Consider the following 15,743-nt stretch of genomic DNA (forward strand, 5'->3'; position numbering starts at 1 on the left):
GCCCTGTTTGCAAAAAAGTATTACGCATCTCCCGCCTCCCTGTCTCCCCTCGTTGTCTGGTCTTTCTTTAAAATTTTTTTAATCTTTTTTTTTTTCTTCTTACCTCCCATGAGTTTCTTTTTCTTTAGATGTCTCAAGTTTTTCAAGTCCATTATTTCAAGAAAAAGGATTGCACTCTAAGCATATGTTTTTTAGAAGTTATTCCCTGATGTGTGACTGATATTGGCATAGCCTGATAGCCCCTTCAGTCTTTGATGGTCGTGATTTGCCACAGCCTGAAAGCTAAAAGTTATGAAGGAACTTGCAGTTAAGATGCACGAATATGAATATTTCACAATTCTTTCATTTGTGTGTTTATTGAAAGATCTTGAGTTCTTGAACCTTTAGCAGCCTAGATTTGGAAAGAGGCTCTCCTTCAGTGATCTCTCTCATGCACCCAATTGTGTTTTAAAAATGAGTTTGGGAGAGTGAACTTTTTACTCACTGATCTAAACTGGCGCCTTGTGTTATTAAAAGAAAGCAAATTCAGTTTTCAACATTTTTTTTCTATGAACTGGAGTTCCTAGAATATTTCTTTGGAGTCTATGGCTTAACTATGTAATTATGTCTCTTGAGTAGATTATGTTTTTTTTCTTCCCATAATTATGTTTTTACCCAAGAGACGGGAAGGCTTCAGACCTCTCTTGGGTGAAATTGTTCTTCCTCTCTTCTTCCTTGATAAACTTTGAATTCTACATGCCTGACTCTGTTCAAGGGCTGAAAGGGGGCTCTTGAAGATACATGGTGGTGATTATGATTTTTTTCCCCTTTAGAAATTGGTTTATGTATTAAGAAGGGCCCTTAGAGACAAACTCTGTTAGTTCATTTTTGAAATGCCATCAGAGAAGAATCTCCTGGAAGGGGATTTGTTTATGATCTGTGGTCCTCTGTCTGAAGCCGCATTAATATGGCTCTAGAGCTGTCTCCTCTCACGAGCTGTCTTCTGTGAGCTCTGGGACCCCACGCACATGCCCTGTTGTATGGCTGCTCGCTTCCCCTGGCTAGAGGTTTCTTAAGCATGAAGGCAGTTTCTTAGTCCATTTTACTGTTCTAGTCCAGAAATAGTTTGTGACCTGAACCAGACAGCATACTCTTAGGAAAAAAGATGACTCAGCAGCCTTTCCCAGCAAAGATTATAGACTCATCAATTTTACTGTGGGAAATGTTTCCCGATGACTAGCCTGTTTTTTTTTTTTTTTTCCCCTCTCCTCTCTTTTACTGGACAAAAGGAGAGATAATTCTAGATTTATCAGTGTCCCTATTTATTAATTCAGTAACCATTTGTTGTGTGCCTTGTTTGTACCTAAGCTCTAAGTTATGAGCTAGACAAGAGACATGACACCCCTCCTCAAAGGTTTTATAGTCAAGTCCAGGAGAGCCTAAGATTATAGGGTTTGAAATTCTGTATAAATATTTTATATCAATTCGTAGCAAGTTAATGCTGACTGAATGCCTACCACACTTAAGTGTAACCACATGTAATACACAAAACCAGTTGTAGCTGCTTTCAGCTTGCTGAGATGGAAACCAGAGGGATCACCGAGGCCCTAGAGACCTAGAAGACCAGAACGGTGTGATGACCAAATGGAGATGGTGGGGTGAGGGTATTTCAGGTGGGGGAGACAGCTTTCGCAAAGGTACAGGGGCTCTGTGAAGAACCGTGGATAATACAGGGGGTAGTACAGAAGTAGCCATTGGAAATGAGTGTGACGATGTACAATCAGACCATATCTTCTGGGTGTTTCCAGGTCTTTGTTTTCCCTGCTGGGCTCAGGGAGCTCTGTTTATCGATAGCGTGAGACAGTTGAAAGGTTTTGAGCAGGTGAGTGATGTTAAGATTCAGGGGCTGAAAGGACTTTAGAAATTATGGAAATGAACCCTTCATTTTTGGTAGGTCTGGAGAGTTCCACCCTTCATTTTTGGTAGGTCTGGCGAGTTCCATTAAATCCCTTCCTGCAGTTGGTCATATAATTAGTTGATGCCCTTTCATTTATTCCAGGCTTCTTCTCTGGTGTATTAGCCATAAGTGAGAGGTTAGGAGTGATTCTGATGGGACTGGAAAGCAGGGTTCATGCTAGTGGGAATGGAAAGTGGGGGCCCATTCCTGCAGAAACTATAGGAATGGGCTTATGTGAATGATGGGATCCAGGAAAGGGAGGTGGTGAAGAAATAATTTGGGCTGGATTTTGAGCCTCAGAGACTAGAAAGTGGTGATATATTTGTTTAATATATAATAATAAGTGATTTATTTAATTATTTTGAGAGAGAGAGAGAGAGAGAGAGCACGCGCAAAAGAGAATTCCAAGTAGGCTCTGCTCTGTCAGCACGGAGCCCAGTGTGGGGCTTGATCTCACCATCCTGGGACCGTTGACCTCAGCCAAAATCAAGAGTCGGACGCTCAACCGACTAAGCCACCCAAGCACCCCAGAGGTGGTGATATTAATGGAAATAAGGAAATTAGAGGAGAGGCTGGTTTGTAGTGGGGGCAGGGGTGCGTTAGGGAGAGGCAGAGGGCTTAACTAAACATTACGAGCATCACAAGAGTATATAGGTCTTTCATTTTTGGACTTTCACAAACCACCAGTGAAATGCAGTCATCTGAATGTAAACAAAGAGAAGTTTCACTTTTCTCGGTAGTATTTCCAGTTTTCACATGTATGTAGGAATGCAGAAAATCAAGGTTTTCAATCTGGAACCTCAATAGTTATAAAGTGTTTGGATCCACACTTTGCATGGCTCCCCTAAGAACTCCCTTGAGTCTGTGCTATCTCCCCTGTTACGTTGCTTTTGCTGGAAACCACCTAAATTGAATTCTCTAAGATGAACTAAGGCTCACCCTTCAACGCAGTAGTCAAATTCCAAGTAATATCATTTGGAATAGAATTAGGACTTTAACATTAGTCAGCCTCGTCCCCAGCCCCTCCCTGCAAACACTCCTTCATGTACCACTTTCAGAGCAGAGAGATTAAAACCAAGACTTCATTTTTGTTGTTGTTGTTTTTCCAGAACTGCTGTGGAATAGTAGCTTTGTGGCTATATAACCAGTTTGCTCTGGAAAAAAAAAATGGTAATTCTGATGCACGTCCCCTCCTCTCTTCCTTTTTACTCCTAAGGATCGTTGTCACAACATCTTAAATGGGTATATCCTGTGGTTTGAGCCCTGGAGTACCAGACCAGGCCTCCTCCCTTTCACATACTTGTTGACAGCAAAATTAGCTAATGTCTCCCCAGCCACCCCTCCTTCAGGGAAGCCTGAGTGCATGGCAGATGAGAGGAGGCTCTCGGGCTGCCAGAGTATTGTTTCATTAGTCAGGGGATGAAAAGATCTGTCTTAAAAGGGTAAGTTCCCATATTGATTGCATAGTTTATTTATTTTTATTATTATTTTTTATTTGAGAGAGAGAGAGAGAGCATATGTGCAGGGGAGGGGCGGAGAGACAGAGAGAGAGAAAGAATCCCAAGCAGGCTCTACGTTTAGCATGGAGCCAGATGCGGGGCTCGACCCCACCACCCTGGGATCATGAGCTGAGCTGAAATCAAGAGTCGGATGCTAAACTGACTGAGCCACCCAGGTGCCCTTAGATTGTATAGTTTAAAAGAGCTAATGTTTGGTTTTAAAACTAGAGGCATCAAGTGATTTTAAGAATAGCGTGCTTCTGGGGCGCCTGGGTGGCGCAGTCGGTTAAGCGTCCGACTTCAGCCAGGTCACGATCTCGCGGTCCGGGAGTTCGAGCCCCGCGTCGGGCTCTGGGCTGATGGCTTGGAGCCTGGAGCCTGTTTCCGATTCTGTGTCTCCCTCTCTCTCTGCCTCTCCCCCGTTCACGCTCTGTCTCTCTCTGTCCCAAAAATAAAAATAAATGTTGAAAAAAAAAATTAAAAAAAAAAGAATAGCGTGCTTCTGTTGAGATTCGTATCACATACATGTTCAACACTATCTTGTCTCCCAAGATATTTATTATCACGTTGCTGTCATTTGTCCTCCAGCCAGCTTTCCTCCTTTCTTCTCTGCTTATCAGTATCCTCCTCAACCTTCAAGGGCATAATGGTCTCGTCAGCAAGGGTTTCCTCTTTCCTTTAGTCAACAGCAGTGGCTCACTGTTCTTCCCATAGCAGTTTACTATTTTTTATTAAAAAAAATCTTTTTTAACACTTATTTATTTTTGAGAGACAGAAACACAGCACAAGCCAGGGAGGGGCAGAGAGAGAGGGAGACACAAAGTCTGAAGCAGGCTCCAGGCTCTGAGCTGTCAGCACAGAGCCTGAAGCGGGGCTTGAACTCACGAACCGTGAAATCATGACTTGAGCCAAAGTCCAAAGTTGGACGCTCAACCAACTGAGCCACCCAGGTGCCCCTCCAGTTTATTATTTTTTAAAGATTTTTCTTATTATGAAAGATTTCAAACACATTAAAAGAGATGATATTTAATCAAATCCCATATACCCATCACCTTATTTTAAAACTGGTAACATTCTGCCATATTTACTTCACCTTTTGTTTTGCTGAAATATTTTAAAGCAAATACCAGACTTATGACACTTACCCTCTAAATATATTGGTTAGCTCTTCAAAAATATAAGGGCATATTTTTACATACTCACAAAAAGCACTACCTCCTTAATATTTTGAAATAGTCCGTATTCATATGTCCCTAATAGATCCCCACACCTAAGCATTTTAGTGATTTTCCCTCATTGTAAACTTTTCCAGTTATATTTAATTGCGTGCCCTTCTTCCCTACTAGACTGAACTGCTGGGGTGGGGGGGGGGCAAGGACATTATCTTAAAGATTTTCTCTCCCCTCCTCCTTGCCATGCCTGGTGAGGCTCCCATGTGGGCACACGCCCACATGGAAGAACCAATCAGAATTGTGGATGTGGTACTGGTTCCTGACTGATGGTCTATTGCAGATCTGCCTTTTAGTTTTATTTATTCTAATTGGTTGGTTGATTGATTGAAGTTTGTTTATTTATTTATTTTGAGAGAGAGAGCATGAGTGGGAGAGGGGCAGAGAGAGAGAGAGAGAGAGAATGAGAGAGAGAGAATCCCAAGCAGGGTATGTGCTATCAGTGCAGAGCCCTATGTGGGGCTCAAACCCACGGACTGTGAGATCATGATCTGAGCCGAAACCGAGTTGGGTGCTCAACCACCTTAGCCACCCAGCTGCCTCTATTTATTCTGTTTAAAACATACTTTTTTTTACATTTATTTGTTTTTGACAGACACAGACAGAGCACAAGTGGGGGAGGGGCAGAGAGAGAAGGAGACACAGAATCCGAAGCAGGCCCCAGGCCTGACGTGGGGCTCGAACTCACAAACCCAGATCATGACCTGAGCCGAAGTCAGACGCTTAACCAACTGAGCCACCCAGGCACCCCTATTCTATTTTAAAATTGTATTGTCATGATACTCAGGGTAGAGGTAGATACCCAATGAGTGAGTGCTTAAAGTTGATTTATTTAAAAAATTTTTTTTTAATGTTTATTTATTTTTGAGAGAGAGACAGAGTGTGAGCAGGGGAGGAGCAGAGACAGAGGGAGACACAGAATCTGAAGCAGGTTCCAGGCCCTGAGCTATCAGCACAAGGCCCCATGCACAACTTGAACTCACAAACTGCTAGATCATGACCTGAGCTGAAGTCAGATGCTTAACCGGCTGAGCCGCCCAGTCGCCCCCAAATTGATTTAAAATCCTGCTGTAAAAAGGGGAGCTCCCAAACATCATGATCCACGAGATGACCCTGCTGTGCCCCAGGATAGCAGACCTGCCGTGACTTGGTGCCCTTCTCGTGAAGGTGCCTTGTTTTTGCAAGGTGCACTCTTTTGTAGGTGCTTTTGGGTGACCCTTCCGGAGGAGTGCATCGCGCTGTGACTGTAGTGTGCAGGTTGTGACCTTTTGGCTGGGGGCCCACAGAGCTTTCCTCAGTGGTTAGGCAGTTCTCAGTCAACTTTTATAAAAACGGGCAGAATGGGTCACATCACAGAGGCAGGTTTGTTTTCGTAGTCCGCATACCACACTTTCAGGGTCTTCACGTACCAGTTTCTGATGCCTGTTCTAAGCGGAAAACCCAACGGCCCTGTTACCAGCTGTCACCAAGCAAGGGCACCAAGCGCGGTGCCCTTGCACTGGAGAGTGGGCGGGGCGGGGGGGTGGGGGAGGCCTGGGGCAACCAGGTTCAGCATCTTTGCTCTGAGGATGTGTGAATGCCGTGACCTTTTGATCACACTTTTCTTCTCGTGCCCCTGAATTTATTGCAACAAGAGTCCTGGTCAGCCAAACACACTCAACGTTTTGAAAGAAATTTGTTCTGAAAACTATTTTTTTTCTTCCATTTTAAATTCACTTTGACCGTGATTTCCCCTGAGCGACCGATGCTGTAGTGTTCTAATCTAAAATAAGCTCGTTGGCCACGGGAGGGAAAAGAGCGTGGGGCCAGCAGTCAGAAATCCCGAGTTCTAGTCCTGCCGCTAACTGTGTGGCTTTGGGCAAGTCGCCTCCCCTCTCAGGGATTCAGGGTCCTCATTCATAAAAGAAGTACGTCACTCAGAAATTTAGAGTCAAAATGATTTCTCTTGTCCTTTTCAGCTCTTTGATTCTAAATGACTTGCAACAATGCTGAAGAATTATAATGAGAGCAAACGGGACTTTTTCAGAAAGCAAGGAACCAATCGGGCATTCCCTTAAAATGCACGTCCTTTAGGGAAATTTCTGAGCAAGCACCAAGAAGGGCTAGGCTCTAAAGAAAGGCTTTGCCCGCTGGATTCCCTAGGTTATCAGATAAGAGAAGGGTTTTTTGGGGGGGAAAGATAGCATTGTAATATGATATGCCGGGGCAGAAAATTTTTTCTCAACCTGGACGTTTATCTAAAAGAGGAGAGACTATTCACGTTCATTCATTCGTTGCCTAAATATTTGTTGAGCACCTACTATATGGTAGGCACTGGACTAGGTTGTAGAGATCCAACTTTAAACAAGACAGAGCACTTATTCTCACGGGGTTCATATCTTGCAGGCGAGACAAATAAGTACGCGAGATAAGTACAGATTGTGGTAATAGCCATAAAGGAAATAAATGGAGGGTGTGCTCTAGAAGGAGGGGACCTACTCTGGTTATTGTGGCAGACAAGACCTCTCATAGGAGGTGGTGTTCACTGTGAGGCCTAAGGGATAAGAAGGAGTGGGCAAAGAAATAGGGGGAGAGTATTTCAGGAGTATGGAGAGGTCCTGGGATGGGAAACTCAAAGGATTCAGTGTCAGATGCCCAGGGAAAGGTGGTGGGGTCCTGGACTAGGGCTGTATCAGTAGAAATGAGAGAACTGAATGGATTTGAGATACACTTTCAAGACGGAAATGACGAGATGTGGTAATAGATTGAATGTGGGGCGTGAGGGGTAAGGGGAAATCAAGGGAAATGTTTAGGTTTTTGGCTGCAGTGACGGAGTGGCTGGAACCACTTACTGAGATGAGGGTACTCTGAGAGGGGAATGGGGTTCGCTGGTGAGAAGAGTCAAGAATTCTGTTTTAAGTATACCACATTTAAATATCTTGTAGACATCCCAGGGGAGAGTCAGGTAGACAGTGGGACACACAGACCTGGAACTCAGGACAGAAGTCAGGGCTTACCTCAGAAATGGGGAGTCCCCGGCACAAATAGGTGGCACCGAGTGCATGAGATTGTGAGGTCACCTTGGGCAGTGGTTCTCTACCTCAGTTGCCCATCGGATTGTGAGTGATCTTACAAAAGAACTCCCCAGGACCCGCTCTCAGAGATTCCGATCTAATGGAGCTGATGTGCGTTCTGGACATCTATATTTTTCAAAGCTCCTTGGAGGGTTTTCTTAATCCTGCTGGAGTGGAGGAACCACTGCTCGATGGAGAAAGTACAGGTAGAGAAGACGATCCGTGACCGAGCTTTCACACAGTCTCAAATAGAACACAACAGTTTTGCATTCTTTATGCTTTCCTCCTATTTGGAGGACCCGCTCTTTGGCCCTTTGGATGAGGCTCAGCTCTCCCCGTACCACGGCAGAGGACCCTGTCTTTGCTTTAACTCGATGTGCCCTTGTCTTCCGTGTTCTCGATTTCTTAAGGGACTGCCTGAGTGTGGAGGATTTCAGTACGTCTTCTTGCAGCCCATCGTTCGCATGTTAACCCTGATGTGGTTTAGCGGTAGCCGGTATTTGTCATGGTTGAAAGATGAAGAACCTGTTCAGCTTTTGTTCTTCATCGTCCTATAAGAATTTTGTTGTGGTTGTGGTGGTAGCTACAAAGGGGCAGGCATCTGCAAGGAGAAACGTGTATGTGTTTTTGTACATGCGCAGCCACAGATAGGTGCTCCCTGAATTACTCTGGGTGTCTGTAGATCCTTGGTAGCTCTCGTGTGAAGGTGATTTCCAGAAGGCCATTGAGGCTTTTAAAATTTCACCTGCTCCTCCAGTTTTCATACTGATCAGCGATGCTGCGAGTCCTCTCTGTATTCTTGCCTCCAACTTCCTACGATTCCCCCCCGAAGCACTGGGCTAAGAGAAAATACAAAGTGAACTGACACGTCCAAATGCTGAGCTCACATCTCCTACAGTCTCCATGAAAGCCTAATGAAAAGGCTGTAGAAAGCGGAGGCAAAGCTTTATTAAGTTTTCTTGCGACCCATAGCCCACATAAAGTCCCAGTGTTTAAAGGAACCGGGCAAGATCGTGTAGCCCTCCCCTTAGCCCTCAGGGAATCTGCCATTCCAAAAATATGGCCTATTAAAAAAAATAACTTCCAGGGACAATTCCATAAGCTTTCTTGTTAATGTTTACAGCTGTATCAACACCACACCAATGCTTTTTTTTTTTTTTTTTTGTATGTATGTGAGGAACAGAATCCATGGATCCAACTGTGGCAAGTACTGTATAATTCCCTAATTGTCAAACTAGTTAGACACAGCAAGATGTATTGATGGAAGTTTGTTTAGGGTAATGGGTGAGCTATTAACTTTGTAATTGGATCCTTGCTGCTGCTTCTGCTTGCGTTGAAAACCAGCCGTGGTACCACGTGGGGCGTAGCTCGTAGGTGTCTCTTTCTGTTGATCTGGATATTTTCAGTCCACCACAGCAGCTGTGAGAGGAAGGGAAGATAAATCTAGAATGCCAGCATTGATGGGGCCACGTGATGAGTGGAAAGCGTTGTCAGCTAGGATGAGAACTGTGATCCTCTTCCAGGCCAAACCAGCCAATAGCTGAAGACCACAGGCTAGTGGTGGTACCTCTGTAGGCCTTCGTCGCTTTGTCTGTGATATACCCTGCTTGCTGGGCTCCAGGAGCTGTTTGGGCCAATCTCGAAAGGCCCTGTAGAGTTCTAAAATCTGTTCATAATCCGGATAAGAAGTTCTGAACAACAAGGAAAACACCCATCCACGCACAGAGAATTTTCTTGATCACTTTTCTCCTGGTCTTAGTCCCTCATTATAGCAGATGCCCCAACTGGCAGGAAATAGGGTGGTGGGTCCATTTCAGTTAATGGGCCTATTTGGAATATGTTTGGCTGTGGAGACAGCTAAACTCATATTACCAAGCCTTGGCTTCCTGTCTGTTTTCTTTGGGCTGGGTAGGCAATGAAAAAGGAGACAGGAAAATACATTTTGGGGCAAATAAAATAAGGAATTTGTCTTATGAAGACAGCGTATAGTTGGGAAATTCTAACGTTCAACTTAACCCTATCCTGATATATTCCTCTTGTCCTCTCGTACTGAGAGGAAGATAAGGTATTCTCGCTACCCGTAGAATATACCTCCTGATTCTTGAAAGCTCTTAATAATCCTCCTTCCAGGTTTTCTTCTTTTGTGGGTAATAATCCTAATTTCCTTAATTTTTCTTCAAAGGGCAAATTCTGATTCCAATCATCATCTTAAAAAAATTTTTTTTTAATGTTTATTTATTTTTGAGAGAGGGAGAGAGACAGCGTGAACAGGGGAGGGGCAGAGAAAGAGGGAGACACAGAATCCGGAGCAGGCTGCAGGCTCTGAGCTGTCAGCACAGATCCCGACACGGGGCTCGAACTCACGAACCGTGAGATCCTGACCTGAGCCGAAGTTGGAGGCTTAACTGATTGAGCCACCCAGGCGCCCCCAGTCATCATCTTAATGGCTCTTCTTTGAATCTGCTTCGGTTTCAGTTACAGTATGTTAGGGCGACATACTCAGGCCTCATTCTGGTACAGAATATGGAAAAAGGAATCTACAGTATGTTTCTGTTCGTGTATGAGGCATTACCCTGCTCGTTCACCTCGGCACCACTCTGCAGATGTGCACTTAACTTACGTGGCACCAAGTCTCACACGCTGTTCTGTTACACTTGCACCAAGCCCATACTCCACTCTTTGCTGCAAATGATTTCATGATTTTCTTTTTTAAATTTTTTTTTTTTTCCAACGTTTATTTATTTTTGGGACAGAGAGAGACAGAGCATGAACGGGGGAGGGGCAGAGAGAGAGGGAGACACAGAATCGGAAACAGGCTCCAGGCTCCGAGCCATCAGCCCAGAGCCCGACGCGGGGCTCGAACTCACGGACCGCGAGATCGTGACCTGGCTGAAGTCGGACGCTTAACCGACTGCGCCACCCAGGCGCCCCATTTTTCATGATTTTCAAAAAGCCTTAGAACCTGAGTTATATTTTAGCGGGCGTATTTCCTTATTATCTAGAATTTCCTTCGATTTGAGACTTGAATAAACTAGAGGCGAAACAAAGTTATGTTTTGTTTTGTGTTAATAGTGGAATCTCACATTCACGTGGTAACCCAGAGGGTGTTTTGCCATTTCTTATACAGAACCGTAGTACTAGATTTAAAATAGAAGAAAGCATTCTGTCAGATTTCACATAGTTTATTACATGCTTTGAGGTTTTGGGGGTGTCACAAAATACCCAGATTCCTCTTGAGAATCTGCATTTCCTTGACCGTATTTCCACTTTTTCCTCTGAAAGGGGTTCTAGGTTTGAGTTTTAATTTTTCAGGAGAGTCTCAGTGAGGTCTGGTTGTAACATGGAAAAGAAAAGTCACTATGGTTATCATGGGAATTGCCCCTTGACAAATGTTTGTCTCTGTTTCTGCCCCAGTTTTGGGATAATATGTGTGACATGCACAGACTCTGAACTTGCGGGAAGTTTCCTCCTTCACAAAGTAAGCGAACATAGCCCAGAACGCATTCACCTTTCCCACCCTCGCTCAGAGGGTTGGACGAGGCACGCAGACAGCCCTTCCTGAGTGCCAGTCCTGGTGTCAGCTCCGAGTCACCCTCGGGAACCCTCAGCTCTCCTTTTGTAGCACAGAACTAGGAATGCTCCACACCAGATGATGCTTAGAAAGCCACTAGAAATGGAAGGCATTGTAGAGATACTTCCTTATAAATACCAGTATTGATAATCCCTTGGCTTTAAACCCCCAGTATGTATGTTCACATATCTATTTAGTATGGTCAATTGTTCAGCTCATTAATATGCTTTTATTTTATGATTTGCTGTTTCCAGGGCACAGACAGAAGCTTGATGACTCTAAACCTAGTTTGTTCTCTGACCGCCTCAGTGATTTAGGGCGCATTCCTCATCCCAGTATGAGAGTAGGTGTCCCGCCTCAGAACCCACGGCCCTCCCTGAACTCTGCACCAAGTCCTTTTAATCCACAAGGACAGAGTCAGATTACAGGTAAGACAGACTCCTAGGTTTCACTTGCACACAGTCCGGCAGGCTGGGGGTGAGGGGCTACCACACGAGATGTACTCACTTCAATACTCCTGGGCTGTGAAATGGCTTATTATTAAAGAATCAAGATGTGAAGAGACTGACCTTTTTGATTAAAAAAAAAAAAAATTCCAACGTTCAGTAACTTTGGGATAAAACCTGGGGGAAGTTTCTGCTGATGTTGCACTTCTTGGCGATGTCAGTGTGCAACATAGTGGATGGTAACGACTATGTTCTCCGGGAGAATGTTTGTTATGAGTTTCTGTGTTGTGCCCGGCTAGTGCAGGGGATAACCTCACACCCTCACTATAGAAGATTAGTTTTACCGTCTCAGATTTGGGCTTAAATTTCTTACATGTATAACTATTTCATTCAGTTTGCCTGAAAATTGCCCAGGGCTAACAGGAAGCCTTGATCGGTGGGTATAAGGCAAGGTCACTGAGCGGCTCGTTGGGCAGACAGAATTCACGTCTGATTCACTTTTAGCTCCAGTTCCTCTTGCGACATGTCTCTTTATTACTACATTCTAGTAAGCCGCTTGCTTTACCTTTCTTCTTAAAAATTAACATCAGCATTGCATTACACACTAATCATTCACATTTGGTGCAGTAAGACTCCCAGCTCTGTCTGTCTCTCTCTCTCTCTTTTCTGCCCCAGTTGTGCAAAAACAGATCTTGCTTTTAGTGTGATTGCTCTTGGGTCCTGGTGACAGAGGAGTTATGTCAGTCGTCATAGATCTTTAAGTTGCCCATCAGAAATACTGAGAGCTGATGTCACTTAGTCATGTCATCTGGCTTCTGTTGTTGGCAGAGGTAGACCAGAATGGAGGGAAAATAACTCAAAACAAAATGTACAAGAGACTATTCTAACGGTTAGGTTTTGGTTGATAGTGCTTACGTGTTGAGTGTTCCTAACAGTTTATAAACATAACTGTTTATAAATGGAATGACCTTCCTCTCTTTCTCCCCTGCCCGTATTAGGGATATGTCTTCTTGGATATTTACTTAGAGTAGGTTTCTGTGGGTATATGTATATGAGTCTGAATATATGGGTATGCCTGAGTACATATTTAATAGATAATACAGAATTATAAAAATAAAATATCTAAACACTACAGAGAACCAGATCTCTGCATCAGGGAAGAACATTAGAGCTCTGTGAACAATAGCCATGGATTAGCCTAAAGAAATCACTAAATGCTGATAAGTAGGAATTAAGCTTACTGTGTTTACTAGGCAGGCGTCCTTGATAAAAATATAAGGGTGAAATTCACACTAACTTGTGAATTTCAAGCTTGTTGCTACAGGTGCTACTGCATTTAAAGTAGTGGGCTTTAGATCTTCGATGAAACTTCATAAATAGCTGTCCTTTTGTCTTCAGAGTAATCTTTAGACTGTGTGTATGTGTGTGTGTGTGTGTGTGTGTGTGTGTGTGAGCACACGTACCCATTTGTATACATATTTAAGAGTGTTTATATGTGATTTGTAAGGGACTTATGATGCCTAACAAAATATATATAAGACAAATATATGTGCTATGATTGGGCAATCCCTGAGCTCTTTAAATGTTTGATTTCTGTGTTCTAATCCTTAACTGTTTGCTAATTATGTTGTACTAATGACTAATGCTTTCAAAGTGGCTTTTGGAAACTGTGTGTTGCTAGATTCATTTAAGAAGATGCTTTCCTCAAGGCTTTGACCACAAACCTGAAGATGACGTCATAAAAAAGCACCAGAGGACGTTTTAGAAACTGAAGGTATCTTAGGTATCATTAGCCAAAAGGCCGGTGAAAGTGGTAAGGGGGATCTACATGTTAGCAGCAGATGTAAGTGCAGAGAGTAAGGCTCTGAGAAGGTGTAAGACACGGGGATACCAGGAGAGGCTCAGGAAGGTTAAGCTTCTTCTTGTCTGCAGCTTCACAGCAAGCTAGTGGCAGAGCAGAATTCAGTCTCTTGACTCCTGACGTAGTGTGTTTTTTTTTTTATACAGTACCATGCTACAACTCCCTCATGATCAATTAAAAATAATATTTTAAATACTCACTGGATGTATTTCTAAAAAATGAAAACAGAAAACAGTTGTATTTCTAGGTACCGATAGCTTTCTGGAATGACACCACAAGAGTCTTAGCTCTGCATTGGCGATTATAGCACTAGAATGATTGATTTATAGATCAGTTTTCTCCTTTTTCTAGCATCCAGAGTATTGGGCCCAACAACTGTCTCCAGCAGCCTTCCACATGTGCAGATTGACACATGTTTGTGCCACCCCTACCCACTCTTGGCCATGTGCACTTTCCTTACATGCTCCTGTACTGTTAGTGAGGTGATTGGTACAAGTATCTCCCTATAACTGAGGGTGTGCACACTTCTACTATGACCCAAATTATTACACAATCCAAGAACAGCAGCAACTTCGAAGTGAATTTATTTCACTTTTTTTCCTCTCTGGGTTAATTTTCTTATTTATTTAGTGAAGATAATTTAGAGCCTACCACACATAGAGGATTAGGTCTCGGGTAATACGGAAGGAGGGGAGAAGAAAAGTGCTCTGTCCTTGACTTAAAGTCTAATTGAAGAGATAGCGATCCTTCCCAGCCCTCACACAGCCCCATCTGTCCCCGGACTGTAATGCTGTTGTTTCCTGAGTCCACGTTCTTCTCCCTGCACCCTCTTACTTAGGCTGTTCTATCTCCGGTGGTCTGTGTCTGCAGAAAGGTGCTATCCGTCCCTCAAGGTCATCGTTACCTTCTTTAGGAAAGAGTCCTGGGACCTGTGTCTAGAGGCTGCCTATATAGCCTCTAAGCTGTAGTCGAGATTGCCTTCTTTTACAGCTGCTGGGTGTTTCTTTCTTTCCACCCTGCTAGATTGCAGATTCTTCAAGGGATTTATTACAGGGATTAATTTTGGCTTGTGTAGGCACAGTGGTAGGCACATCTGGTGAAATGTTGAATTAATGAAAGTTTAGATGACAAGATATCAGTACAAGAAGAGCTGAGATGTCATGCCTTGTTGGCATCAACTGTTCTCTCTCATTTCCTGTCCCAGGGTGCTGTTGTTCCCTGGTGATGAGCACCAGTGGCAGAAATCACATTTCGGTATAACGCTTGCATAGTGAAACCATTTGGTTTCATTCCAGTGTAGGATCTACACAACTGCATGCCTAAATGTAAGTTCTACTTACGAGCCTTGCCTACGATGGGTTTTGTAACTTCTCCGCAGTATGTAACGTCTGCATTTTAGTTCACGGAATCCTTTGGATAAAGACGTTTGTCATCTCTCATTGGCTTGGCCCTCTTGATATCTCAAGCTCTTACCCCAAGACTATAGATGATGATCATGGTTGTATGGTCACTACTGTATATACACTTGCCAACAGAAAAGGGGTGAAATGAAGTTAGAAGTCATAAACTGAGGAAGTGATAGGCACTGAGTGTTTCATATTAGTGTTCTCCAGTGTCTCTTGTAGTTCCTAGGGCTAACGGTCCTAGCCGTGCAATGGGCTGGCTTCTCTGCCGTGCTGGTCTGATGGTGTCCTTCTGTTGTCGTCTTTAATGGCTGATTCTATCTGAGGGCCCCAGGGCCTCCTATGGCTTCCTGAGGAAGTTGCTTCCTCTGTATCTTTTTTCTTTTCTTTTCTTTTCTTTTCTTTTCTTTTCTTTTCTTTTCTTTTCTTTTCTTTTCTTTTCTTTTCTTTTCTTTTCTTTTCTTCTCTTTTCAATCCTCAGACATCTGGTGCCTATCTCCGGGTGCTAGGAAACACCTAGTCGGTCACAAATGGCTACTTCTTTTGATTCAGAACGTGGTGCTTAGCAGTGGAGATAGGGATATTATGTTAGGAGATACTGCTCAAGACAGTCACTGTTTTAAACTCAGTACTTTGTGGGTGAGGGAGCTACACCTAAACAACAACAACAGCAACAAAAGCAGACCTAGGCCCTTGGGTTTGGTGGATTGGGGCATTCATCTAACCTTTGGGGCTGGGCGTTCTG

At 43.7% G+C, this 15,743-nt stretch overlaps 1 protein-coding gene across 5 annotated transcripts in view; it reads left to right on the forward strand.

Moving 5' to 3' along the window:
• The window catches only part of RUNX2 (RUNX family transcription factor 2), a 329,260-nt gene that overhangs the window by 155,606 nt on the left and 157,911 nt on the right, over positions 1-15,743 (forward strand). For 4 of the 5 annotated variants that reach the window (XM_086706986.1, XM_086706990.1, XM_086706987.1 and 1 more), the window contains exon 6: positions 11,543-11,716. The exons of the other annotated variant lie outside the window; for it this stretch is intronic. In XM_086706986.1, the coding sequence (XP_086563112.1) occupies positions 11,543-11,716 (174 nt within the window). The remainder of the gene's footprint in view (positions 1-11,542; positions 11,717-15,743) is intronic. 5 annotated transcript variants of the gene reach the window in all.

This window comes from Puma concolor, chromosome B2 (assembly GCF_028749965.1).
Source record: "Puma concolor isolate L17-30 chromosome B2, mPumCon1.1.hap2, whole genome shotgun sequence".
NCBI lineage: Eukaryota > Metazoa > Chordata > Mammalia > Carnivora > Felidae > Puma > Puma concolor.